Consider the following 27,421-nt stretch of genomic DNA (forward strand, 5'->3'; position numbering starts at 1 on the left):
CCTAGGCACACACCACCTGGACTCTCCTGATCATCCAATGCATGAATTTCGAGCCAATGACGCAAATAACCTGCACCATGTGTCCCTTATTGCCCCACGTCGCACCAACTTGCAGCATTTGCCCCGTCTCGCAATTCTGACAATTCCAGGCAACCTTGAAAGGTACGGCGTTCGAACGCCGGTATTGCATGGCACCGCAATCTCTGCAATACCATGCAATACCGGCGACGTCTCGGCCGTATTGCCTGGCATTTCCGAGCATGGCCTGTCCATGCAAGCAGTCCACGGACATTGCCTTCTGAAGGAAACGCGACAGGTCCATTGGAATAGTCCTGCAAGCATGCCATATATTTTTTCCCTTGCCTGGATAGGCATAGGAGGGTAATGTACAACAACAATTTTACACTTTTGCTGATGCAAGCTCCCGCGCGGCGTGCGCGGTAGGCAGTCTTGCTCTGTGACGCATGTCTTCGTTGCCGCTTCTGCCTTGACTGGGTCGTTCTGGTAGACAATTCGACCTGCGTGTCTCGCGGTCCGTGGCACGCGCATTTAGGGTGCCAGTGCGAGAGCACTGCGTGGAGGAGTGGACATCGGCCGGGTCTTGTGCTTGCTCGCTCTTTGTGAGGTGCAAAATAGAGGCGGTGCAGGTACGTGTGAAGGTAAAAAAAAATGCTAAGCCGCACAGGATGCGGAGGAACACTTGTCGGCCGCTTGGGTGAGGGCGCGCATGGTGTAAGACCGACGCGCATTATGAGTGTCTTGGAACAGACGCGGCAATGAACATGGAAGGGTGCTAGAGAATGGCTGAGGACATGTGCTCGGCACACGGATTGCAGCCACAAGAGTGGATGCGACTGACACAGGCTCCTTCGACTTCATACTGATTCGAATAGGACCAGAAGAGAACGCACATTTGCAATGAACCGTCTTTCAGAAGTTGGCTAGTAGCCATCCACCCCATCCTCCGACTTGCCGCCTGAGCAATAGAGCATCCGTAAGGAGTATGAGTTTGACACTACATGGACGTGCAGTGTCTGGGAGTGCATGCCTGAGCTGGGAGGAATGGCGCGACAGCGGTGTTTGGGTATCACGGTACGGATGCCTAGAGGGCACTGAATGGTCAGGGTCACGCAGGGCGATGCAAGTTGATAGGACACCCGTGTAGATACGTAGACAGGAACACAGGATGTATGGATTACTTACTCTACATCCAATTGACGATGTATGCCAGCATACGTTCTCCCGGGTTGAGCTGAGCTGCATACCGACCTCACGCTTGGGGCGCACCTCGCCGAGACGGCTGATTTTGCCCATCAAGGCTGACAAGAGTGGCTCATGGAAATTGAGTCCGACGTGGTAGGGTGCGCATTGGCAGAACAGCTGTTTTACAACATCGAAACAAAGCAGGTCCAGGATGGAGTCGAAGGTGTTGCCACGAACACCGGGAGCCGGGCCGAGACGCCGCCCATTCGACAGAGGGAAACAGACAGTCGACGCTTTCAACGGCAGTCCTTCAGTCATTTGCGCTCGATCCACCATCCGCTCCGAGCGAGAATCCTCCATCAGATCGCCGCCCGAGGTTGTCGTTCGACTACTTATGGTGGCTTTCCACCGACCGTCATGGTATGTCCCTCTCAATGATCGCTCCATCCACGTACTGAATATGCCCATCGCTTCTCGCCTGCTTGCGTGAAGATACCCCGTGGCATATCTGTGTCTCAACGTCGTATCCCATTCAGCCCGCTTAAGCTCTATGATGAGCCTTCAGCCCAAGCTCGACATCCCCCTCCTCCCCGATGCGCTCATTCTATTGCACACAACGCCAGGGGACATTCGCCACACTCCACGCCTCCATGGCTCTATCGATAACCAAGCCTACGCCTTCAGATACGCCCCCGGTGCACTCTCTCGACCTCCGTTGCTTAACGAGCCCTCCTACCCAGGCCCTGTGAGCATGGCTTCGTAACGGAGGCATTGGAAGATATCCGAGGACAGCCTGGCAAGATGCAGCTGCAACACGATCGTCGCTGTATGTGGGCACCTCACCAGGACGGCACCGGAGGATACCTCGTTTCCTTCTTTTGCGGAGGGTTCGCGGTGAGTGAATGCCCATTCCTACTGTCCGCTTCCCGACCTTCTCTGCATCCTGCATCCCTCTGCTCCTCACATCGTCTCGAAGCGATGCTGAGGATTGAACCTCCTCGCTGGAGTCTCGAACCTTGTGTCGGAGAATTGCACTGACGCCACTGTCTTGATCTGTAACCCAACCACATTGACATACCTGTCGCATCTCGGAGGATACTCACATAACCAGGACTCTCTTTGTAGCTGCACCTGCAGGCCTGCACGGTGATACACATGGCGTCTCAACATTCACCATCCTTATACCATGGCAGATTCATATAGATCCACTCCGCTTCGTAGACTTGCTCCTTACCGACGGCGGCTTGGGCGGAAGGACGGACCTTAGAGTGTCGTGTCTAAAGGCTAACAGACGTAGCTCTGCTGGACACTCGCGACTTGGGGGCGTCGGTGACACCGGAAGGAGGGAAGGTCCTGATTCGAGTCCTCGCGCCCATCTTCCCTGGAGCTGCCTGCACGGAGTGGTACTGACTAGGTCTATACGCTACATCGACACGCCCTTCCCTCCAGTACGTCACCAGGGTCCTTGCACTCTCTGAAGTTCCTCATACATTTCTGTTTTGCAGTATACCGTCTCCGTCACACCATGCCCGCATTCAAAGCTTCTACCGCTTAGTTGCATCTTTGGTGGCGCAGCTCGTGTAGGTTGCACGTCTGTCACGTCATTGTAGCCTCGCTGTGCCACGCGTATTGACTCATGCTCTGTTCAACGAGGCACATCTTTACCCTGGAGTATTGCGTAGCTGTCTCCTACTCAAGCTAACGTCTTGGATCCTTTCGAATCTCCGCCATCACGCCGCCGTTCGTTTTCACAACCTTCGAGAGATATGTCTCTGCTACATGGTAGGAGGCCGAAAGTCTCGTGTATCAGGAGGGCGAGTCGCAGAATACTTGCACGGACATCTTTCAATCTGTCTCCGCATGGGCACATCTCATTCTTTGCTCGCTCAACATAGTGTGGATCATCGCTTCGCCAGCCGGAGCGCATGCACGGCATTACGCGCACAACTCGATGCCTCTGCCTTTCTTCCCAGTGCCGTGAGCTGGGTACGCTCAATATTGGGAGCCCGAGTCTTCAGCTTGTCGCTCTCCTAGAGATATCGGTCTACGTATCGTACTCTTCAGCATTCATGTACGTGTTGTGCCCTCGAAAAACATAGGAGTAGAGATCACTCTAACTTGGCCCACGATGATCGCTCTGCGATGAACAGACTCGGACAAGTACGAAACGTCCTGACATCCCGAAGCGAAAGAGTCACATCTGCCTGCGTGATCCCAGCGCGATCCCTTCCGAGATATCGATGTACTTGCCTCGTGGTCTCGGCACAGCCTGCTCCGAAGCCACCGTTGCTCGCCCATCGTCACCACTGGCGACATTAACTCTCTGACAAACCATGTCTTCCATCCGCAACCGCACGGACTCCCTTCGTCCCCTGCCTTTGGTGTCATCTACCACGCAGTCCCCGGCGCTTCCATGGGAGGTCATCGAGAGGGCCATCGACCACTGCTCCGGCGACAAGGCCACGCTGCGCGCGTTCGCTCTCACCTGTAGCCAACTCCATACTCGTAGCCTCTTCGTTCTCTTCACCGATGTCGACATACGGAGCGAGAAACAGCTCACTCAGTTCTACGATGCTGTCCAAGCCCAACCCCGCCTTCAACTTGTTGTGCGATCTCTGTCTTTGCCGTGGAGTGAGGACTCTCCATTGCCCTTGCTGTCGATGCTCCCTTGTCTCGATCATGTCGCATTCAATGGGCTCTCTCCTATGCTGTGGGTCGATGATCAACTCCCCCCGTCCACTCCGCTTTGCGGCAGGCAATGCTTGCCTGGCCTTCGGAGTCTGGCTATCCAGGGTGTCAGGTTTCAAACGCGAACCGCCTTCCTTCACTTCCTTTTAGCCTTTCCAAACGTCGAACACCTCACCTGCGAACGTCTCTCGTTATACGCTGATACTCCTCTGGGAGAAGGTGACTTGTCCCGTCGATTACCGCTGCGAACGTTGAATGTGAGCGTTTGCATGATCATATGTGTTCCTTGATTGTGACTCTGCGTTCGCTTTCAGATACTTCAAGATGTGGATGAAGACATCACAGAGGTGTTGGTTCACGTTGTCGCTAGTACGCCTGTGAAGGGGGAACGTATTCGTGCGTATCTCATCCTGTGTCCTAGTTGTATACCTCATGTCCTTCACATCAGAACCATCATCTGTCCCACCTCTTCAATCAGGCGATGATCGCCAGACCTCCTTAACATGGTGGATAAGAGCCAAGACTGAGAACCTCCGACGTGCCGTCCACGTCTTGCCTAGGTCGAAGCAAACAGCGGTAACAGACGTCACTTTGGTACTCTGGCATCATAACATTGGGTATCTACGCAAGGAATGTCGTCAAGCTGCCAACCTGGAGCTCTGTGCAGCCCTGGACAACGTCCTGCTTACGTACCCGTCCCATCGCGTGCTATTGACGGTCCCTTGTCTTTCCATTCCGGAATGTCCGGAAGACGATCTCCTGGTCGAACGAAATCAATGGGTGCTTCCGTCCATTAAGTAAGAAATGGGCGATGGCTGAAGACGCCAGATTCTGTGAGTTCCATCCCGCATCCGAGATTTAGAGTTGGACATTGACTGGAGTAGCTGGCAATCCCGGGCATGACTCGATGGTCACCGCACTTGTCGTCTCCTCAGACGGGCAGTTTGTAGCGACATCCTCCACGGATACCACCATCATCCTGTGGGATGCGAGTGGTTTGCCCACGATGATCGTGTCCTGGATCTCGCGTTCTCACCGGACGGCCGACACCTCGCGTCCGCAGGTGAAGATGGGAAGGTCGCAATCTGGGACATTAGCAGCAACCCACACCAAGTCGCCTCTCTCGAGGGTCACGTTGCTCCCTCGAAACGCTGTGCATGGTCCAGCAACGGCGCTTACATTGCATCCCGAGACGGCGAGAACACTGTCCGAATGTGGGACGGACAAACATTTCAGCCGCTACACCTAAACAGCGTCAACCACACAACAAAGATCAAGCCTCTATTCTCCCCTGACAGCCACTGGCTTCTTGTCCACGATCTGGACAGCTGTCGCGTTTGGGATGTTCTATCTGGTGCATACCTCACACTCCCATTACAGCGACATCGCAAGAACAGTGACCCCCTCACAGCCGCATTCAGTCGCTCGAGCACACGCGTCGCTGTTGGATACAAGAATGGGACGATCCGCGTTTGGGACATGGCGACTAGACGGGAGCATTTGTCCTTGAAGGCGCACAAGGTTAGGGTCGTCGATGTGGCCTTTTCGCCGGATGATCGGCTGCTGCTCTCGGCGTCGGACGACCACACGATGGGGGTATGGAATGCGCGCACAGGTGCCATGCTCCGGTCTCTCAAGGGACACGAGGACTGGGTATACCAGGCGCACTTCTCCCCGTGTGGGAAGTACATCGCCTCTGCATCTTGCGACAACACAGTGCGGGTGTGGAGGACGAGCGATGGATCGTGCCTAACGGCACTTGACTACCACGGTGACTGGGTCCAACACGTTGCATTCACCCCAGACGGGGCGATGTTGTGGTCCGCAGCCCGCAATGGAACTGTCTTTGGTCGTCGGTTACAGGATGTCATCCCGGACGAATTCAAGCTGTAGATAGGGATGTACAATATGGTGACGAGCCCCGTTTGGCTTCGCATCTAGTACGTCTACGTCAGGATATATGTATCTGGTTCTTCAGTATAGCCTCGATCTCGCTTAGGGTACCTTGTGTGCCCTCATTTGGCGATATGTACGACTGTCGCAGAGCGTCCTGTATCTGCAGAATCACACGCGCTTCTTCTCCTCCCAGGAAGTGATGGATTCTACGAGCCTGTCACTCCATCGCTGTGACACTACGGACATACAACGTAGAAAGCACGGGTCACCTAACGTGCAAATCGCAACGCCGCCATGGAGACATGAAGAACGACCTTCTTCGTTTCGCACTCCAGCTCTGAAGCGGATGGACCTACAATAGCGGCGGAGAGGCGTCGACGACCTGAGGTGCTTGCGAAGGCGGTGTTCTCAGTCATACGACACGCAAAGTGTCTGACCCGTTCCTGGCTGACGGGACACAAAGTGATCCATTCCGAACTTGAAGACGTGCCGCTCCGACCAGATTGCAAGGCACAACGAAACACAAAAGGGCCTTCAGCAGCCAACGATGCCCGCAGACTGTCTTGCTTGCGCCGTCGAGCTGCCGCTGCAACGCATCGCACAATCAACGGGACAGATGAGTCGTCCGCTCTTCGCGTCCTGTTGTGTCCCGTCCCGAAGGAACACCGCCGTCCGCGCGACACTATCGGTAAACTCAGCGGGACCCGCAGTGAACGAGACACTCACAGGACGTTTGCTTAAGGCGGCGCGCGGTGTTTGACCTACGCGGACTACGGATGTCTTAGAACGAGATGAGGAGATAATCGTCGGAGGGGAGGGGAAAGATGGCGGACGACCTGTCAAAGAGAGGGATTCGACTAGATAGAATGGTCCATCTGGAAAGCATGCCGGCCGAGCATCTATGGGGCCTCCAGGAATGTGGAAGAGAGATGTGGCTCGGACGAGTCCCATTTGAGATTCGACGCCCGTCTGCACATCAGTAAACCGTGCATTAGCTTAATGGCTTAGCGCCTTAAGCCACTTAGCTCTCCCACGCATATTTTCCAGCTGCTCGCCCTCGACTGTGTAAACCATGCAGCATACGTGCCAAGGGTTGAGAAGAGCAGAGTGAGAGAACTATTGGAACTTGTGCAGACATTGTGACAGAGGCCGGTATGCCATACGACGGTGCAGAACGTTTTTGCACTCGCCCGTCTTAATCGTCTTAATGCGTCTTAATCGAGCATCTTAATGCTTACGTCTTAGACGGCCTTAAAGCCATCTTAAGCGCCTTAATGCCCTTAAAGGCGATTTTAAGGGGCATTAAGTGATTCCCAGGTTTCCTGATGAATTTGCGATTGGCCTCTTGAACCTCAGTATCCACTACACTAGGTTCCGAACCCACACCGCTTTCCTCCACTTCCTTTCAGCATTTCCGAACATCGAAAGTCTCACCTGTGAGGATTTGTCAATAGACGCATGGGGTCCTCTTGAGCCAGGTGATCTACTATCTCGTCGGCCGCAGCTGCGCATGCTAGTCCGCTTGAGATTGGGAGACATACTCGTTCGTGTCCCACTCGGTCTCCTAATAGTCATACAACTCACAGAATCTAAATTATCATCATTATCTATGCCACCTTCTCAATCAGGCGACGATCGCCGGATCTCCTTGACATGGTGGATACCAGCGTATACCGAGAGACTCCAATATGCCGTCCGCAACTTACGCGCTTCACAAGTTACAGCAATAATAGATGTCACTGTGGTCCTCTGGGACTCCGACCTGGGATCTCTATATAGGCAATGTCGTCGACCTGTCATTGTGAAGCTCTGCACAGCAGTGGAGAAGATCCTGCTCGGATATCCCTTCCATCGCGTACTATTCACGGTTTCCGGCGGCCCAGTCCTGAACGTGCGGAAGACCATCTCCTTGCCCGACGAGATCAGCAGCTCACTCGGTGAGACATGGGCACTGCCGGAAGACGTCCGATACTGTGAGTCTCATTCACCGACCACGATTCTGCGTTGGACGCTGACTCGAGTAGCTGGCAGACCTGGGCATGACTCACACGTCAACGCACTCGCCGTCTCCTCAGACAGGCGGTGGGTAGCGACGGCCTCCTGGGATTCCACCATCATGCTCTGGAATGCCCGAGATGCATGTATCTCGCAAGAGTGGTTCGCCCATGACAGAGAGGTCCGGGAGCTCGCATTCTCCCCAGACAATCGATACATCGCGTCCGCAGGTGGAGACCGGACGGTCGCCATCTGGGACATTACTCGTAGCTCACACCAAGTTGCCACCCTCGAAGGTCACCCGGACATCGTCGAAGGCTGCGCGTGGTCCAGCGACGGCACCCGCATTGCATCCCGAGACGTCGACAGCAATATACGGCTCTGGGATGGACGGTCATTCCGACCGATACCACTTGACGGCACCAACACGACAACACACATCAAGCCTCTATTCTCTCCCGACAGTCGCTGGCTGCTAGTCCATGACTCGATGTGTTGTGATGTTTGGGATGTTGTGTCTGGCACATACCTCGCACTTCATTCCCAATGGGAGCTTCGTCATGATGATCGACCCATCACAGCCGCATTCAGTCGCTCGAGTACACACGTCGCTGTTGGATATCAAAATGGGAAGATCCGCATTTGGGACCTCACAACCACGCAGGACCCTCTGCTCTGGAAGGCGCACAAGGATAGGGTCCTTGATGTCGCCTTTTCCCCGGACGGTCAGCTGCTGCTCTCAACGTCGGACGAGAAGACGATGAAGATATGGGACGCACACACTGTGACACACGTGCCATGGTTCAGCCGTTTGAGGGGCACGATCATCGGGTGCAGAAGGCGTGCTTCTCCCCGTGTGGGAAGTATATCGCCTCTGCATCTATGAACGAGACGGTGAGGGTGTGGAGGACGAGCGATGGTTCATGCTTGGCGACGCTTTCCGATCACGGTCCTTGGGTCACCCATGTTGCGTTTACTCCGGACGGGACTATGTTGTGGTCTGCTGCAAGAAATGGGACTGTCTTGGGTCGTCGATTGCAGGATGTCATCCCGAACAAATTCAAATCTTGAATAGAGACGCACAATAACTGATGATCCCCGTTTGGCACCAACATGTATGTAGGTGTGTTATTCGTCGGTACGGCCTCGATCTTGCCTATGGTACTTTGTGTACCCTTGATTAGCGACTCGTACGACTGTCGAAGAGCCCTTTCGTACATGTACGGGGACAGCGCCTCCGGACGGATCGGACGGGCGTCTCCGGACGGAGCCGAGGGCTCTGGCCCGACGGCAGCCACGGAGCCAAGTGCTTTTCCTGATGCATCTTCGTTTCGCTCTCCATTTGCCAAGCAAAAAGGACCCTGGACAGCAGCGGCTCGGCGTCGACATCCAGGACCAAGACCGTGGCCCCTGCAAACAGACGGAAGCACTTCCTCGAGGTATGATTTGAGCGTGTCGGCGTCGGTTTATGAAGTCACCAGCCGGACTGAATCGAACCTCAGGGCGCTGAGGATCACTTCATGATCGCACGATATTGAGATCACTAGGCGCCCATATACTACGTGCTTCCGTCCACATCAACGAAGCCTTCTTCTCTGCGACTGCATTCCAACTGCAAGTGGTATTATCTATCATTCGAGCTCTCGTTGTCTGCAACAATTTCTGCCGAGACTGGGGCTGAAGCCCTCGGAGGGCGATAATGCAGCGCATCTGCCACCTCGTAAGTCCATCAGCGTTCCGACTTGCACACCCCATCCTACGTTTGACGACGCTCAGCTCACAATCCAAGCACATTTAGGTCTCCATATGCATATATATAGACCTCTGCACCGTTTCTCCCCATCCGGAGCTGCGTGTTGTCAACATGCGATTTCACTCTGACCATCGGAAGTGAAGAAACCGGGAGACTTCGAGCCGGGCGTCGCTTCATATTGGATGAGCTATGTTCCGTGCTAATCTGCCTCTCTGGAGCACCGCCCTCGATCGCGCCAAGTGGCATATGTAGCTCAGAAATATCTAGTTGTTTTCGCAGCTCAACGCCACTGCTTCATGGTGAAGATGCCGCCATGACCCAGCTCGTTCCCAAGATGACAACTATCATGCCACAGCGTTTTGCATATCGGTAGCTCCTCCCGCAAAAACATGCTCAGGCCGGTTGGGAAGCGGACCAGATCCGGGTCCGATGCACCACTCGAGACGCCATCAAGAGTCTTAGAGACGCGATAGACTCTTCCTGTTGACCCTGCTGGGGGACGCGTCTGGTGGGGGCCACAGAACGTCAGAATACCCAACTGGGCTCACATCTAGTTCCCCTCTAAAGCGACCTCGGCATGTTCTTCGACTCGAAAAGCCTTATCGATAGGCAAACTGCTGTACTCTAGTGACTGGTTCGACATTGTTTCGTTGTTCGACATCAGTGAGTTTCATAAACGCCAGTCGCTTCAAATCACACTACTCATGCCTTTCATGTATAGCAATACAGCTACAGCACCATATATGAAATGAGCGCCCTAGGATTCATGGTACCTATCACGGCAGGCATTCCGGGGTTTTCGACCAGGGAAAATTCTATGAAAAGGAGAGGCACGAGGTAAGCTATTCGTAAAGATGTGGCTTCTCTGAACAAAAGCCTTTGAAACCCCGGGTAAATCGGCGGGGGGTTGACTCCTGCCACTTTCGTCGACTTTGCTATGCACGGAAACATGGGAATGCCTGCCGTGTATCTGGATGCTCACCTCGCGCGATGTGATGCCTTCGCGAGCACCGCCCATCGCCCACACCATTTGCGACCAGTCGTGGCGCCTGCTACCGTTCGGTTTCGACGCCCATCGTCCTAATCAGCGCTAATGTAGCGTGATGGAGATGAGAGTAATAAGTAAATCTTGTCCGCCGCGCCGCCGATATCCATCAGCTGGTCTATACGCATGCCGTAAGTGTCCACTACTTACCGGTCTTGTACTTGTCCAGGTTCCCAATAGCCGAACGATGGAAAACATTTACCCATTGCCCAACATGTAATCCCCGCCGCGAGAAAATGAAATGACGTGACGAGCGACTACATTCGGACGTGATCGCTCAATTTGGCGTGGTCCAAAACCTATGGAACAGCCATCACATCGAGAAGCAGGTCGATAACGTATCGCCCAACAAAAGCGTCCCATCAGCAAATTCTATGGGGACTATGCCATCTCGGCGCAGGTCAGGTGTTACATCTCGGGCCTCTTCAAGAGCATGTTTCGTAGGCGTTAGTAGTCGCTTAAATCACAGGAAGGTAAGTCTTCCCCAAATTTGGACGTACTGATTATAATCTTCCGCCGAGCTCGCCAGATGTAAGAGACGGAAGTCACATAGCGCAGAAGAAGATCGGTGGTGCTGTTTTGCCGTCTATCAGCAACGCTGGGCGGTCCTATATGACGTTCGAGAAGCTCGAGTACGCCCCACCCGTTCACGGATTGGCGGACATGTTTTCCGACATGAAGGTGTACCAGCGTGTTGGTCCTATCTTCCTGTATGTCTCCTAATGCTCCTCTTGCGTGTATAACTTATATACGCCGAATACAGCGTCGACCGCGGTCGCCCCCTTCACTCGGGATTGTCGCAATGACCTTCACCACCCTGCGCGCACTGCACGCCGCGATTGGCACCGCGATAGACGACATCGAGCGCGTCTATCGCGAGCGTACTCCGAACGACCCTATCGAATTTCCCTCACTTGACGAGCCCTATTACTATGCCGCACAACACAGGCCAGAGGAGGAACTCGCTGAGGCGCTGAAAGGCGACCCGGCGGTCGCTGCTGCATCGAAGCGCATTGTAGCAGCCTGCGGTCAGCTCGCCACCACTGTCAACAAGCCATGGTATGGCTTGATGGAAGACGTCCAGGCGGTACGTCTTCCTCTCGCTCCCCCATGTGCCAGCTCACATGACTCTGCGCCAACTAGGGCCAATTTTCCGCTGCAATCCGGTTCCTTGAGGCGGCCAATATCGTGGAAATCTTGCGCGAGGCGGGCCCCGAGGGACTCCACGTGCGGGAGATCTACCGCTTGGTCCTCGACTTGCGTGCGAACTCGAAGACTGCCACTACAGCCGATACTGTACCCCTTACCCCTGCGCATCTAAGTGAGGCAAACACTCGCGTGCTATATTCGCAGTAAATGCTGATCGGTGATTAGGTCACATCCTCCGCCTCCTCGCAACGGGGCACTACCTCCGTGAGGTGAAGCCCGACATCTTCGCAAATAACCGCCCATCATCGTACATTGATTCTGGCAAGACTGTGGCGCAGCTACGAGAAGCGTGAATAACACCTCTCCTTCGGCTTCCGAAACGTCTTCTGACTATCGTGCAGGCCAGAGAAGAAGTACAATGACACCGATGGAGTAGCCGCCTTCGTCGCCTTGACGTACGTACATCGATAAACTATGCCAACAATCCCTTGCAATTGACGCTGCAATGTTTTTTTTCCCAGGGGAGACGAGGCACTCAAGTTCATCTCCTGCCTGACGGAGTGGGCTTTGCCCGACAAGCGTTCGCTCCGCCGCACCGACGTGAACTTCGACTACCGCGCACCACCCCCGGAAGCCCTGCCCGCTGCCCAGACTACCGAGGGACAAGTCGCCCGCTATGGGGCACCATTCAACCTCGCCTTCAACACCCAACTTGGGTACTTCCCGTGGCTTGAACTTCCCGAGAACGAAGACAGGTTCGTCAGGTTCGGACATGCGATGACGGGAACTCGGCAGTGGGAGATCAAGAACCAGATCCTCCAAGGTGCGATTATGGTCTGCGACCGCACATGTCGTGCACTGACGCTGCTATCACTCTGAACGTTTAGGATTTTCTTGGGAGGACCTTCCTCAGGGGTCAGTGCTCATCGACGTCGGCGGTGGCATCGGCGCCCAGTCTATCCTCGTCGCGCAAGCGCACCCCCATATCCACGTCGTAGTCGAAGACAGGGAACAGGTCGTCTCCACCGCCCAATCTGTACGTCCACCTCTATTCTTTTCTCGTCCGATAGTCGTTTCTGACCACCTCGGTCTTGGTCTCGGTCTCGGTCTTGGTAGGCCTGGGGACCGCAATACGCCGAGCTCTTCGACTCCGGGCGCATGTCGTGGCGCCCGCGCGACTTCTTCCAGCCGTGGCCTGCGCTGACGCTCCCGGCTCTCGGCCCAATCGCCGCACCGTCCGTCTTCCTCCTGCGGCTGGTACTGCACGATTGGAGAGACGAGGACTGCCGCAAGTACGTCCCTGTTCTCGATCGTTCTCGTATCTTGCCTCTCAATCGTTGGCGTGCCCCATGCAGGATTCTGAGCCAGCTCCGCGGTGCAGCGGGGCCAGAAACGAAGCTGCTCATCGGGGATATGCTGCTCCCCAACGCGTGTGCGGACCAGGCGGCGTACGAGGGCGCGGACGGCTCGGCCGTGACGTTCCCGTTCGTCACGAAGGAGTCGCCGCTCCTTCCGAACCTCGGCGTCGCCAACATACACGGGTACTTGATTGACATCATGGTGCGTACGCAGCCTCACGCGGCGACACTCGGCTTGTCTGAACATACCTGTTTTGTTGTGGCTATGACCAGATGATGGGAATGTTCGACGCGAAAGAACGGACGGAAGACGAGATGGCGGCCCTCGCGCTCTCTGCGGGGTGGAAGTTCGTCGAGGTGCGGAGGACCCCTGGGTCGATGTGGGCTTACACCACCGCCGTTCCGGTATAGGTATAGAGCCTCTCAGCTTGGGGAAAAAAATATACGATCAGACCGTCTGCTTCTGCTTCTGCTTCTGCTCTATCGGGCCAGCCGCCGTCCTCGCGCAAACGATCGTTGCGGGGCGACCGTCACAGGGGATGGTCGACTGAAGCCGCCCGAGAGGCCCCTCCCGAACCCTAATCTCCCTCGCGTTCTTGCGCTTCACCTCGACGAAGTCTTCGATTCCGCACGGAACCAACCCGGCACCGGACCAGAAGCGCCGTCGGGATCGCCCCTGCCATTGCCCCCCGTCTATTCTCGCCGCCCGCCTGCTGGTGGACGCCCCGTCCTCGTCTTCGACGCTGGGACCGGCGGGCCGCGTTCTGCGCCCGAGGAGCGTCGGAGCGCCACGCCGATCTCGTCCCGAGTCTGCGTGCATGGAAACACTGCACGTTCTGGGACTGCACGATCCCAGAACATGCGTGTGGGGACTGGGATCCGGCCTTGCCCGTGCGTGTCGCGTCCGAGCCTTCTGCGTAGACGTCCACGTACATGAGCACCTGGCGGCACGCACGCCGGGCGACGACACCTAGCCCACTGGCACCGGCACGGGCCCGCTCCGAGGGAGACCGTCTGCAGAGCTCGAACGAACGGCGCGCTCCCCAGCGGAAGTGAACCGTGCGGAACCGTAAACTGCACATGTAGGGCGCAACGAGAGCAGCGGTGCTACGCAAGCCCAAGCCCACAGGGCGTGAAAGACCGACTTCCAGGAAGTGACTGACAGAGCAGGGACGGCCATGGACGACACCGACACCACTAGGCGGCGGAGGTCCGAGGCCAGAGCAGGCGATCCTGACGTTGAACTCGATTACGGCGCGATTCCTCCGGACAGACTCGGACTCGGCCCAGAGCGTATCAGAGATGCCAGTGCGAACTTGAAGCGCAAGAGAATCCGCGGGGGTGCGGGTAGGGGGGATCGACCGCCCCGCTGTGCCCCGTAACGAATCCGCGTGCGATATTCGGTGTGTGGATAGCCCGTCGAAGTAGAAGCGAGAGCATGCTCAGCGTGTGTAGAGCCAAGTGCCCCTCCGAAGTCGCCTTTGCAAAAGCCCACTGTGTCAATCCCTCGGAGTGCCCGCTTCCCACTGGGAATTATAGTCCGGGGACTCTCTGCTCTTGCGTACCCACAAAACGAACACTAGTCTGCCAAGTTCTCTCCTCGGCCGACAGGGACAGCTCCGCGGACGCGCGAAATGTTACCTGCTAACGTACTCCTGCACACGAATTCGTAATACTCTCGATATCGAGCTCGCCGAACGTTTTCTTATAACCGGTACAACAAAATGTATCATATGTGATGTATGCGCCAAAAATACAACCATCGTTGGCAAAGTCCAATCACGTTCGCAGATCCCCGCATGAGCGAAGATCAGCGATCACGAGGTACGTAGGTAGGTTGAATCAACAAGACCGGACATCGTTCTCCATGAACCAACAACCTGCACTCCTGGAATCGATTTCTCCCGCGCTTCAACTCGCTCACAGGACGAACGCAGCCCCGGCAACGACGCCCACCATGGCCGCGGCGACGCCGAGCAGACCGCCCTTCGCGACGCCCCACTCGCCGCGCATCCCGCTCATGGCCGCGTTGCTCGTCTGCGACGCCGCAGAGGACGCTGCAGAGCTCGCGTGGCTGCTCGCCGCGCTCGTCGCGGAGCTGATGCGGGACGAGAGCGAGGACGCGCCCGAGGTCAGCGCGGACGACGCGGACTGCTCTGCAGAGGAAAGCGAGGAGGAGACCGAGGCCGCGGAGGACGCCTCGGAGGACGACAGGGAGTTGACGGTCGAGGTCGCGCTCGCTGCGGCGGAGGAGCCCGCGGAGGACGCTGTTTGCCGGGAGGGAAGACGTCAGCGTTGGGATGCGGGGAAGAAGACGGAGGGGCCTAGGCGCGCCTGCGCGAAACCGTCTCGCGCGGATCGACACGTGGGATCGGACACGGGCAAAGTGTCCCCGCGAAATGGCAAAGTTTCGCCGCGTCATGACCAAGTGTGCCCGCGTCATCACGCAGCGCAACGGCGGGCAAACGGCGGTGGTCCATGTGAGGACCTTTATACTGAACATCCAGGCGACGCAACGTGCCAATATCACGTCCCAGTTTACGAAGAACGTGACAAAACAGATGGAAATGTCAGGGTCACGTTGCGGGGCCCAAAAGTGCCGCACATATTTTCCTGCTTAAAACAAGGCACAGTGCCCGCCGTAACATATGTCTGCAACGGAACGGTGCACCGCCCACCGTAGCTGAACGGAACGGCGCACCTACCTGCCCGACACGATACGTAGTACGCGAATGTGCGAGGCGTGTCAGATGGCGTGGCGCGCAGGCGCAGAATATGATGGGGAGAAGAGATGAACACTGACCGGCACCGCACTCCGCGGACTGGAGAGCCTGGGCGGCCTGGACGTCGGACGAGGAGCACGAGCTCTCGAGGCAAGAGAGGGCGGACTGCTGGAATTGCGTGTTGCTGCAGAGGCAGCTCACGTCGAGGCTGTTTGGATAACAGTGCGTCAGTTCGCTGTCTCGCGGGATGCGGAAATAGGGGGGCTGTCATCGAACATGCCACTTGCTCCACTGAGGAGAATGGACAAGGGGGTTCAGGGGGAGAGAAAGGACGGGGCGGAAGGAGAGCGGCACGGAGAAAAACAACGAAGCAAAGGAGAGGAAGAAAATATGGACGTACGCGCTGCTGCAGCCGTTGGCTGAGGCGGCCTGTTGGATGCAGGTGAGGATGCAGGGCGAGATACCGTTGGTGGAGGTGGGGGCTGCGCTACCCGCAGTGGACGACTGGGCGTGCACGCGGGCGACGACAGCGACAATAGTGAAAGCGACGGCGTTGAACTTCATCTTGGTGAGCGGATGAGGTATATGAAGGACGTGTAAGGGAAGGTAGTCGTGAGCGTGAGCGTTTGGAGACTGGGACGTGAAGTGAGAGTCGGGGAAGGCAGAAGCGGAGACGGGGGGGGGGTATATATAGCTGGCGGGAGTAGGGGCAGGTTGGTGTGACGAGATGGTGAGGCGTCGGGGAGAGATCATGGAGCGCACGTGGGCAGGGAGTCGGTTTTTGCACGAGCGACGTCAGAGGAAGCCGCCGTCCAACTGACCCCTCATCGAGCCCTTCCCAAGCCTAGGCCCTCCTTCGCGCGATCTTCCTTCACGTCGTCCTTTTCCCCACCCTCCAGCTGACGTCGCGTCGCCTGCGGTCGAGCGAGAGAGCAAGCGCCAGCGCTTGGGACGACGTCGAGCGCCAACGCGCCCCGCGGCGCGTCTAGCCACCTGCCGTTGATGTTCCTCCCACCCGCAGCACTTGCACTGGTGGTCGACGTGCGACTCCCCAACCTTCTGGCTGCGCCCCCGCTCGCCAAATGTCATGCGAGGCCACAATGCGGTGTCAATGTGGGGAAGCGTACGTCGCCGTGGTGCCCATCACGCTACCTACAGCGCTCCCGAAACGATAGGCCCCTTCGACAAAAAACACCGTTGTCCTCAAGGCGTCTGCCGCGTCCCGGGCCCCTCAGAAGAACATGACTCGCGAGTGCGTTCAACCCACACAAGCTTCCCGCGTCGACTGAGATCAATCTCAGGCTGGAGGCCCTTCGTGGAGGGGAAGAAGTGTCAGCCTCCCTCGAGGGTTTCCGAATGCTCGAAGGCTAGTCCCGCTCAGCCCATCAACGGCCTCTCAACGCGTCCAGCTTGGGACCTTGAACGCACCCTGGACCCCCCCCCCCTGCTCTGGGCTTCCAACGACCCGTTTGCGGCTGCTGCCCGACCTGAGCGTATTTCGTTCTAGAGAGCCTATCGTTTCTAACCGCGCTGTCATTCAAACTTCAGCGCTCAGCGTCTGGCAGGTGGCGGGCACGTAACCTCCCGCTCGCGTTCCCACGGGAGGCTTCGTGCCCACCGCGAGGGTGAGATTCACGGGCACGCCAAGGTGCTCGCGCATGCGGAGGCTGCCCGCTGCTTTGCTCTTGCTCTCCGTTGCGCCCGTCCTGGTACGTATCACTCATGGACGCGAAATAGATATTGCCTTAGAGTTCGCCGCCAGACCATCTGTGCGAACGCGAACGCGCATACGGCCGCGAAGTTGATGCGCGTCATGCAGCGCACGTCCTTCTCCTTCGACGATCCGCCTCCTTCTGAAGCTTAGCTGACGCGCGTGGAAGACCCCTACCTGCAAAGGACGTCCCAAACGGCCGTTCGCACGAGACCTCCGCCAGGCCCAGCACAGCTCTCCGAGTGCGCCTCACCCTCACCGACGTCGACGCCGGGCACGTGCGCGTCCGCCGACCGTGACGGACGGCGCGACCATCTCGATAAGTAAATGTTTCGCGGGCGCTCAGCACCCGGCGGGCAAACGCGGACAGCAGCGCCCGGCATCAGCAAGAGGAGCTCTGGCTCTGCTAGGGCACAATACACGCGAGTCCTCGCACTCGCACCGAGCCGTACGCTGCAGTGCTGCCTCCTTCCATGACAATCGTGGGCGGGTATGGGTGATGTTCCTGGGCAGTGCGCCTCCTTTGTCCTCGTAACTGGTGTTCCGGGCTGCCATAAGCTCTAACGCTCAGGGCTTATACGCCGTTCCCCTGATCCACTGCTGTGCTTGAGTCGGCTGCCCGTCCGCGTTCGGGCCGCGCCTGTGGTACGAGAGGTTCGACTCAGTTTGTGTACGCGCCCTGCCACTCTCATTCCAGCGTATCTCCCTTGTTAGGTCTAGAAGTCTACTGACGGCTGTCCAGCGGGGACAGATTGCTTTCCCCTGGTGCACACCATGGATGCAGAATCGCTGGCCGTGGCGTGTTGGTGGAGCCTCGCGCGGTCTGCCTCGCTCCACAGAAACTAGAGCACGGCAACCATACATGTAGACACACGCATCGCAACAACGCATACAAGCATCGTAGTGTCCGGACATCGACGTATGCAAGGGCACCCAACCAGAGCACGTACGGTTACCCGCCCAAACGTCTTGTGTTTGGACTCATATATGGTGCTAGGCTCTCAGGGCAGCCGGTGCGGGCGATATAGATCAGCCCTGACATCAGCGCGACGGTCAGAGGGCAGCCTTCCCTGCGGGATCGTTCTGCGAGGAAGGGGCCTGGTCGGCCGCGCAAACCCGGAGGCGGACGACTGCGTCAGGTCGTCCGCGGGCTCCGGCTTGGTCCCCTCAGGGGAGAAGACCGCGCTCGCCGTCCGCTTTCGGAGAACAGAGGGCCTGAACGTTGAACACCGTGCGTCGCGACCGCGCCTCGTCCCGTCCTCCGTGTACCATAGACTCTTGACTCAAGCGGTCTCTGCGACCCTGCACCGATGCGTCCTCTTTTCCGCAACGCGTAGACCGCGCCGGGGCTGCGGCTGCCGTCCTGCAGCGCTCGCATTGACGACATGGGAGCGGCGGGGCGTACCGCGATGCGCTACGGGTGGGCACGGAGGGGCCGCTGGCCCAGGTGCCTGCAGGTCCAGTTCTTCAGCCCACCTTCATCGCAAACTTCAGGCTCTTCCCACATGCGACGTCTGCGAAACATCCATGAACGCGTTCGACACCTTTAGGCCGCGCAATCGGCGGTCGCCATTGGGCGGAGACGTCTCTTGATATTCTGGCGGAAAAGTTGACGACGAGGCAGAGTGTAATGATACAGAATGTTTTGCCATAGTGATGCCGTGGACGACGGATGGGAGGGCGGACGACTATCGACTGGGAGATATATGCATCTGCGCAGGGCTTGAGGATTTATATCTGCTGGTAGATGCGCATCGGGGAGGACACAACGTGATTGATGCGTGGGCGTGCGAGAGGGAGAAGGCTTAGGGGCTACGTGTGGAATGGGAGACGAGTATGATACAGTGGAGACACGAGGGGCTAAGTAAGTGGGATGATCGAGCCGAGAAGGTTCCATATATCACCTGTACAAGCAAGACGCGCGACGTCGTACAACAATTCCGAAAGTAAAAAAAAATAACAGAAATGTACTTATGTAGGGGAACAGGAATGTCCGTCCTGATGCAGGCCTTGGGAATGGAGGCAGAGGGTGTTCTGTGTTCGTGTATATGACAGATCCTGGAAGCACCGGGCGTAAGAAGACGCAGGTAGCGGGAACGCTCCATATGGCAGCCGCGGCAAGCCCAACATGGAGGACGACCGTGATCATCCCGGGTACCTGCGTTGGTCGTAAGCGGAGGGACGTGGAGGATTCCTCTCGTGGAGCTCGAGTGTCTGGGCGGTGAACAAAGGGGAATCCGGCGGACACCTGCTGATTCCTGCAGACACGTCCGATGCCCGCGAGGTCGCACGTGAGTGCTCTTCGGAGACCGGATTGGTCTCGTAGTCTGACTCAGGTGGTGGCGAATGACCATCCGGAGCTATACACGACCCAGTCAGCTCGTCCCCCAACACAATACACAGACTAGAAGACCCACAGCAAGAGCGCACGTGATCTGAGGTGAGGTTGAACGAATCTCCGAGTTCGACGAACATATCTTCCCCTAATGCACCAGAATTAATCGCTCAGCTATCATCGGAAAGCTGAAATCGGTACCCACGTTTTGTGAAAATTGCGCACGGACCGATGCGCGGGCTCGGAGCGGGAGCATGCTTGCTGCAGACATCCTGCTCGACCGACCTGTCTGCTTCTGCTGGACGAAACATCGCATCCTCCCAATCCGGCTCGGACTCGTATTCCCGCACGGCGGAGAGAGGCAGCGAGGCAAACTCGCCGCTGAACGGCGTACCGATCCCGAGGGATCGATCGTCGCTCTCCGCCGTCGAGGAGGTGAAGACCGATTCAGCCCCGTCGGACGAGACAATCGAGCCCCTTCGAGCATCGTGGGTGGACGTCTCTATCAGCGGAGACGATGGCGTGGCCGGGTCTCGAAGAGTCGGAGGGGTGACATTGTGATTTGGCGTCGCAGAGGGGGTGTAGTGGGGGTACGCGGACAATGGTAAGTCCTCTCCGCGGTCTGGACCTGGAGGATCACCGACGGCGAAGAGGCCGTCTGCGATCGAGGACCATCGTTCGAGGAGCCACATGAGGACCGTGTGGCGCGTTGTCGCTGGGCCCCCTGCGAGTGCACGTCCGAACATGCGTGAAATGTCGTCGAGGGCCATGCCATTGTCTGGACACAGCAGCAAGAGAACAAAGAAACCGGATAGGTACGCGAAGAGCGAGCAGAGCGGAGGTGTGGCCAGTCGCAGGAGATGTTGGGCGATCCGGATCTGGATATCCTCAAGTGACGCCTCGGCGAACCGCTTCTCGCTAGGTGTCATCCACATTGGCGAAGCCGAAGAGGATGAGGCAGTGTCCGAACACGCCCGGGAACGAGAGCGTGAAACCCTCAGGGAATGCGACGCATGGGACGGAGCGAGGAAGTGCGCGCTGCCCTTAGGATAGCCATGAACGGGTCTCGGATGATGCAGCTTCTCGTCTCCCGAAGTTTGCTGCTCGCGCAACTCGGTAGGTACGACGCAAAGACAATGCAGTGCGATGATGATATTCTCGTCAAGGAGGGGCTCCGGGAGACCATCTAAGTACGACTTCAGGAGGGCGCACACGTCCGCCGTAGACTCCTTGCGGAGCGATGCACGGGTATTGGACGGGGTTGGCATGCATGGAGGACAGAGAGGCCCCGATTCGGGCCCCTTGAAGAACGACGTCGGGCGGTCAAATACAGTCACGAGTTTTTCCAGCCTAGAACGATTTGGTACAGCGCGGAAGAGGCCTTGCTCGTAGATCCCTGCGTCATTCACACTTTAGCTACGACTTCACGGGAAGATGCAGTGTGCTGTTACCTGTACGGTTCAGCTCCTCGATGCATGCGTAAACGACCCAGGGAATAGGATGTTGATAACCGCCTATCACGGTGGACATCGAAGCGCACTTGACTGCCACACATACCGGGGAACCGAAGGTCGCTATGCGGTAATCGCATTGAAGTTAGGCCCAGCATACTTGATGTAAATTGTACATACCAGCTGTACAACCCTCCTGTTCTGTAAGAGCGTCCAGGCCCAAGGCCGAGCTCCGGCGGCCGTAGATCGCCCATTGCTCATGGACGCGTTGCACATCAAGGCACTCGCCAAGCCGAACGCTATTGCGGTCTAGAACGGTCTCCAGAGAGCGCAACAGACCATGTGGATTCGAAGGGGAGTACACGGGGATGGAAGCCGGTTGAGAAACCGAGCGAGGGCGAGTCAAATCTGGAGGCGCGAGTGACATCTTCATAGGTATGCGCACGGAGTGCGGTCGCGAACGTGTACCCCGCGCGGGTATTGGACCAGAGCCAGAGAAGTCAGGATAGTGCCATCGGGGAGGACTATCGGACCGTCTTGGTGGCGCTCTCTCCCCCGTCACCTCAAGACCGCAGGACTGGTCCTGCCAGCTCGGCCCTCCAGGGTTGCCTTGGGGGAAGGAAGGTCGGGAAAAGAAGAACGGACCTTGGCCACACGCCCGCGCGAGCCGCTCAGACTCCATGTCGACCGTGGACATTACGTGGAGCTTTGCGTGTGCAAGGGAGGATGGCATGGTCGGCCTTCCGCGTTGCCTGTGGTAGGGGACCGTGCCGGAAGCGTGAGACGAAGGGCTTGTAACGGCGGCGATCTCTGGGCCAGCGAGGGCCGCTTGAAACGACGGAGGGCACGATATAGCGGGCGCGGAACCGGGGGTGATCGCGCGCTCGTAGTCTATAATAAGCTCTGGCTCGCGTTGGTCGAGGGGCGGGAGATAGGGGGACGGCACGGTCGACAATCGGAGACTGGCGGCTGCGGCTGCGCAGCTTATGGCCGTATCAGCACTCTGAACATCGCGTTGGTGTTCGACTGTTGTAAGATGCTCGTCAAAGCTAGCATGGCTGGCCAGTAGATCGCGCGGTGTTTGCCCATGGAACGACAGTGGTGCCGGCAGTGCATCCGTGTGCGCGAACCACGACATCGATGTGCGCTAGGCTGTTCCAGCAAACTGGGCGCCAGTGGTTGAGTGGGACCGAATTCCGTTGATGACGCAGACGAGTAAAGGAGGCTCCGGGCTGTCCAAGATAGAGTGGGTGTACAGAGAAAAAAGCCGGCAGAGGCTGACCTACGGAGCAAGGGCATGAGGGGTAGGCGAATGCGTGCGCGCGCCAGACGCGGTCCAGACTAGGCCACATACCTCGCCCGCCTCCGGCCTCGATCACATCGTGGCCAGTCTCCGTCGTTCGCACGCACAGTACTCTCACGAGCATGCAAATTGGGGTGGCAGGTTCCGAGTCCGGTCGTGTGCTAGAAGCCCCTTCCCCCTGAAGGCCGTGATCGGCGCTCGATGCCGCGGTATTGAGTCGGCAGCCACCTGTCAGACGACGCTACTATCCCGAGAAGTAATCGGAGCCATCCCGATACATGGTACGCGTGCTGGCTTCAGGCAACAGTTTGGTGACAGGCTTCGCTCCCAGTGATGCCGCGAGACTGACCATAGCATATATGTAACGGATACCTTGGCATCCCTTTGCGACGCCCGTGTCGAAGATCCTACGAGAGGAGACAGAACGTTCCAGTCTCACCTTGGGGGCCGTGTTGCGCCGATGTGGTATACAGGCCACTGCGGTTCGGGAGTATGCAGACACAGAAGCATCTGAACAAAACGATCACAAAAACCATACAGCGAGACAGCATCTTCGGTCTGGTGAATCCTTTGGGCCCGTATGCCGTATTGAACGAGACTAGGATACTCACAAGTGGCTGCGGGGAGTAATCGATCCTGATGCTGCCTGTTCTGTGACGCCTTGGTCTCTGAACCGATAGCTCAAGGGCATCAAGAGCGACTGCCGCGACTCGGACTGCAGGCTCACAGGCTCAACACGGAAGGCACGAAATTCGCCTGCCGTAGAGAGATATGATTCTGGAAAACCTATAAGAAGGAGGAATGGGCATAGGACTCACGCAGAGACGTACATACACCAGCTCAGGATCCTCGGGGATCTGTCCGAGACATCGATCCGGGGACTGCATGTCAACGCCTCATCCGCAGTGCTGCCGTGAGTTCTTGCTTTATGGTGCCGGTCTGCGCAAGGTGGTAAAAAGAGAATTGATATATAGTAGAGTCATGCGTGGTAGTTCAAACGTTCAAGTTCAATGGCGCAGCTAAATCTTCTCTAAACGGCTAGGCCGGCGGCATCCGGGATCAACTGCCCACCGAATCTAATCTAATCTACTATCTCTGCCTTTGACTGAAGAAGTTCGAGGGCAAGCGGGCACAAATGGGATTCGCGTTTGGCCGGTGCAAACGCGTGCCGTACACAGTAGATAAAATACACCGCATATACCGGTACGAAAGATAGCTAAATAGGGGCAGATAAGGGCGCGGGTATCCGTCGGGGGGGCGGGACCTGTGGCGCTCGTTCTGCGAGCTCGCCATCTTGACGCCAGGATTCCAACATTGACTTCATTGAGCCCTCCGTCAATCGCAGTGCGTAGGTCGCTGCGGGGCCAAAAATGGATAAAAGTTCACGGTCTGGTATGATAAGTAATAGGTGTAGCAACGCTCATTGCATCAAGCCGGAGTCCATGCCCACACCATAGCTACAATAGTAGTCCAAGATCTCTCAAGAAGTCCATCGTAAACAGTCCATCGCACGCTTCTAGCTCACAGCGCGAGCCCAGCACCCGCGAGCACCCCGAGGACAGCCACCCCAACAGACGTCAGCCCTGAAAGGCCCTGGGCCACAGCGCCGTTGTTGTTTGTGCCCGTGCTCGTGCTGCTCGCAGCGGCGGAGGTTCCGGTTCCCGAACGCGATCCCGACACACTGTTCGAGGCTGGCGTCGTAGTGGTGAATGCGACGGTGGTCGAGACGCCTCCCGTGCTCGAGACGGAGCCAGAGACTGGAAGACCCGTGTCGGATAATGAGAGTGCGGTGCTCGTGCCAGAAGGGTCCACGCCGGACACCGACGTCGTCACCGTGTCAGTGTTCGTGAGCAGCGTGTCGGTGCTTTCCGTAGGAGCGGAGGTAGCCGTGTCTGTGGGTACCGACGTGGAAGCGGAAGCGGGTATGGTCGCGGTGTCAGTGCCTGTGGGCACCACGATCGATGTGTCACTGAGGATCGTTTCTATGAAGGGAGCATAAGTGGGAGAAGTTGGGGAGGTAGCGAAGAGGCCCGTACCCGTTGGAAGTACGACATCTGTTGAGGTCGCGCCCTGCGGAAGGGCGGTAACGCCGGCGAAGGCGAGGGCGAAGGAGAGAACGACGAGCTTGGCGTTGGCAAGCATTGCGAGGTATGTGTTATGCGGGAGGATGAAGGAAGGAAGAGTCGGTCGTTATGGAGTCGGACGAGACAGGAGATGCTACCTGCTCGTCAGCCTATGAGTATATATGTACTGCAGTGAGCGCACATACGAAACACGGGCGTAACTCACCACCCTGTAGAGACTCGAAGTGACAATCCAATCCACAGTGGCCGCAGTTGCTGTGCGCACTACAAAGCATCGACTGCGCACGCCACAACACGAGACTACCGGAGAATCAGAAGTGGAGTCCGTCGCCGCCCTCTGCTTGCCTCAACGGTGCAGAACGCACAGGAGTGGAGCCGCTTGTCGGTGGACAGCTTCACTTGCTGTGCTGCGCAGCGCACCCCAAACGATGGATGGTGTGTCAACCGTGCACCCCATTCGAGGACAATCATGTTTGACTGTCGTCCGGCTTCTTCTCCCCGTTGCGATGCGGCTCGGTGGACTGCACGGGAATGGACGAGACCGGACACTTGACGTCACTGGTCTATCGCTTCGGCGCTCCAGTGGGACATCTTCCTACCGTACTAGTATGACCCCAGAAGCTACGGCCCATAACGTATTTCATGAATATCTCCCTCCCATCCTCTCCGATACATGTCAGACTTTGCATACTTCATTCGCATCCTGGATAGTACATACGTGTGAAATATGAAGAAAATCGGTGGAGGTTTGCATTGAGCATCGCGGAATTACACGTCTGACCCCAGAAGCTACGGAAAAGCGCCCAGAGATTGTCATGGATGGTCACAATGCCGAAGACTGCCGATTCGAACACCGCTGTTATCAGTCGTTTGATAGCGAAGTTGGCCGAGGCAACACTGTCGAAGCGCTCAGATTGAAAGTCAGCTTTATCTCGGTCAGCGGCTGAATGTCACGCTCGAGAGACCTCTTCTCATCCTTCGAATACCGCCACCCGGAATCCTTCGGAGACTGAACAAGAAAGTTCATTGAAGATGTTTAGAACACTTTGCAGAGTTACAGAAAGATCGGCGGTGCAGATTTTTTTGTGGCAACTCACCAAGGTCAGTAAACCCTTGAAACCCTACTGAGATTGACTTGTATCGGGAGCAAATCCCTTCCGATTTCCTTCGTTCTTTTTTACAATGATATTTTGGAAGTACATCGTCTTGTGCGTAACCCGTGCACACTTTTTGACAGGGAAATGCGAGAAATGGAGGCGTGTCAGTAGCTTCTGGGGTCAGGCGCTTAATCCGTAGCTTCTGGGGTCACACTAGTATAGGAGCTACAGCGAGACGCAGCCCCGGGGCCCATTTTGATATAGAACACCTTCGCCTGGTTCTAATGTGCGAAAGCAAAGACTTGGAGTTCTGCCAGTGACACAACCTGTTTCGGCGCTCGTGTGCGGCGACGCCCACGGGCCGCACTCGGAACCGTAGGCAATCCCGCCGATTAGGGCACGGTGAAACTCGCGATCGAGATTGACCTATGCATATTAGCCTATGTAATTTACATGTAATTTACCGTTAAATCTGCAGACGTCCGAAATGGTGGGTCAATTTGTGTCAGTCAACTACTCAACGCTGCTCATGTGACACAAGCCATATCGCATGTGAGGCATCGTTTGATATGCATCAAACCGGCGGCATTATAGTCCAAATTACAGTAAGTGCTCGCCCCGCCCCGCAAGAGTTGAATCAGTGTGGCGGTAATGTTGCATATCTTATCTGCTAATGATTGAGGGTCTTAGCAGACAGATTACCCATTGTCGTCGACTCAAGGTGTTTCACGTCGGAAGGCACGCCGGATATCCAGGGTGTCCTGCATGCGCACAAGTCTGGCATGAGACTACGAGCTATTGGTGGACGAGTTGGGTCCAGAGTATGGCGGAGGTTTTGCAGATAGAACCCTAGGCGGCAGCTTCTTCAATAAGCCTGACTTTTGTTAGCGCCGATCTTCTGCCGAAGATCCGTCCAACCAGAGGTGTGCGGGTCAAGACTCGACCCCTTGACCCTCTCGGCTTGACCCCGCACCGCATGAAGCGCCAGATTACGGTGGCAGGGAACATGCAGGGAATCTGCGTATTCCACGCATATTACCCACGGATTCCCCAGTAAATTCCCCCTTGATGGGAATCTGCTGGGAACATGCACATCCTCTCCAGATTCCCTCAACATCCCCAACCGCTTCTGCAGATTCCAATTGCAAGGGGGACTTGCCTGCCCAAAATCACTTATCCGACCGCGATGACGTCGTCGCATGGTCCAATATCGACCTGCCATTGTATCTATTCACATCTTGACTTCGTACTTCTTGCATCCCCTCTGTATGCCTATCTCCCCCTTAAGTGGTACGTACTGACCATTGACTCTCGGATGACAGGCAGGTGTTCTCTCATACGGGCATATGTTGATTAGGGCAATAGTACGTCTCTAGTGTTGCGTGTGAAGTAGTATAAGTCTGATGGCATCTAGCAGGTTGTCCCACATTCATCGATCATCATCGATCAAGACTGTGAGTATCCAGATTCAACATTACAGTGCACTGCTAATCCTGTTCAAGCAGAACTCGATTACCGACATGGTGAGTGCATATATGCACATATCTTCAGTATTGCGTGTGCCATCTCAGCTGTGTCTGATGTCCAATTGTAAGTAGGTGTCACTGCGCTGGCGGCTATGGGTACGAGT

General features: G+C 56.7%; 5 protein-coding genes across 5 annotated transcripts; 2 read left to right on the top strand and 3 right to left on the bottom strand.

The window, feature by feature from the left end:
• Positions 1-4,893: 4,893 nt before the first annotated feature.
• DICSQDRAFT_69462 (HET-E) lies at positions 4,894-8,853 on the top strand (the record flags this gene model as incomplete). The annotated part of the gene is given in 5 exon segments (XM_007369775.1): positions 4,894-5,025; positions 5,284-5,705; positions 7,867-8,246; positions 8,364-8,575; positions 8,590-8,853. Coding segments are annotated over 5 exon segments (1,410 nt in total), but the record flags the coding sequence as incomplete, so codon positions are not given.
• Positions 8,854-11,382: 2,529 nt separating this feature from the next.
• DICSQDRAFT_69448 (S-adenosyl-L-methionine-dependent methyltransferase) lies at positions 11,383-13,498 on the top strand (the record flags this gene model as incomplete). The annotated part of the gene is made up of 10 exons (XM_007369776.1): positions 11,383-11,667; positions 11,724-11,901; positions 11,955-12,078; positions 12,131-12,188; positions 12,291-12,329; positions 12,381-12,552; positions 12,617-12,765; positions 12,846-13,021; positions 13,085-13,289; positions 13,361-13,498. 10 exons carry the CDS (start codon positions 11,383-11,385, stop codon positions 13,496-13,498), a joined length of 1,524 nt encoding a protein of 507 aa, XP_007369838.1.
• Positions 13,499-15,007: 1,509 nt separating this feature from the next.
• On the bottom strand, positions 15,008-16,374 carry DICSQDRAFT_69453 (uncharacterized protein; the record flags this gene model as incomplete). The annotated part of the gene is made up of 3 exons (XM_007369777.1): positions 15,008-15,185; positions 15,887-16,018; positions 16,211-16,374. The coding sequence occupies 3 exons, from the start codon at positions 16,372-16,374 to the stop codon at positions 15,008-15,010; spliced, it is 474 nt and encodes a 157-aa protein (XP_007369839.1).
• A 3,292-nt stretch (positions 16,375-19,666) lies between these two features.
• On the bottom strand, positions 19,667-21,124 carry DICSQDRAFT_129502 (uncharacterized protein; the record flags this gene model as incomplete). The annotated part of the gene is made up of 3 exons (XM_007369778.1): positions 19,667-19,881; positions 19,939-20,004; positions 20,086-21,124. 3 exons carry the CDS (start codon positions 21,122-21,124, stop codon positions 19,667-19,669), a joined length of 1,320 nt encoding a protein of 439 aa, XP_007369840.1.
• Positions 21,125-24,045: 2,921 nt separating this feature from the next.
• On the bottom strand, positions 24,046-24,752 carry DICSQDRAFT_163420 (uncharacterized protein; the record flags this gene model as incomplete). Its single annotated transcript, XM_007369779.1, has 1 exon — positions 24,046-24,752. One exon carries the CDS (start codon positions 24,750-24,752, stop codon positions 24,132-24,134), a length of 621 nt encoding a protein of 206 aa, XP_007369841.1. The 3' UTR covers positions 24,046-24,131.
• Positions 24,753-27,421: the final 2,669 nt, after the last annotated feature.

The sequence above is a fragment of the Dichomitus squalens genome (assembly GCF_000275845.1).
Source record: "Dichomitus squalens LYAD-421 SS1 unplaced genomic scaffold DICSQscaffold_55, whole genome shotgun sequence".
Taxonomy (NCBI): Eukaryota; Fungi; Basidiomycota; class Agaricomycetes; order Polyporales; family Polyporaceae; genus Dichomitus; species Dichomitus squalens.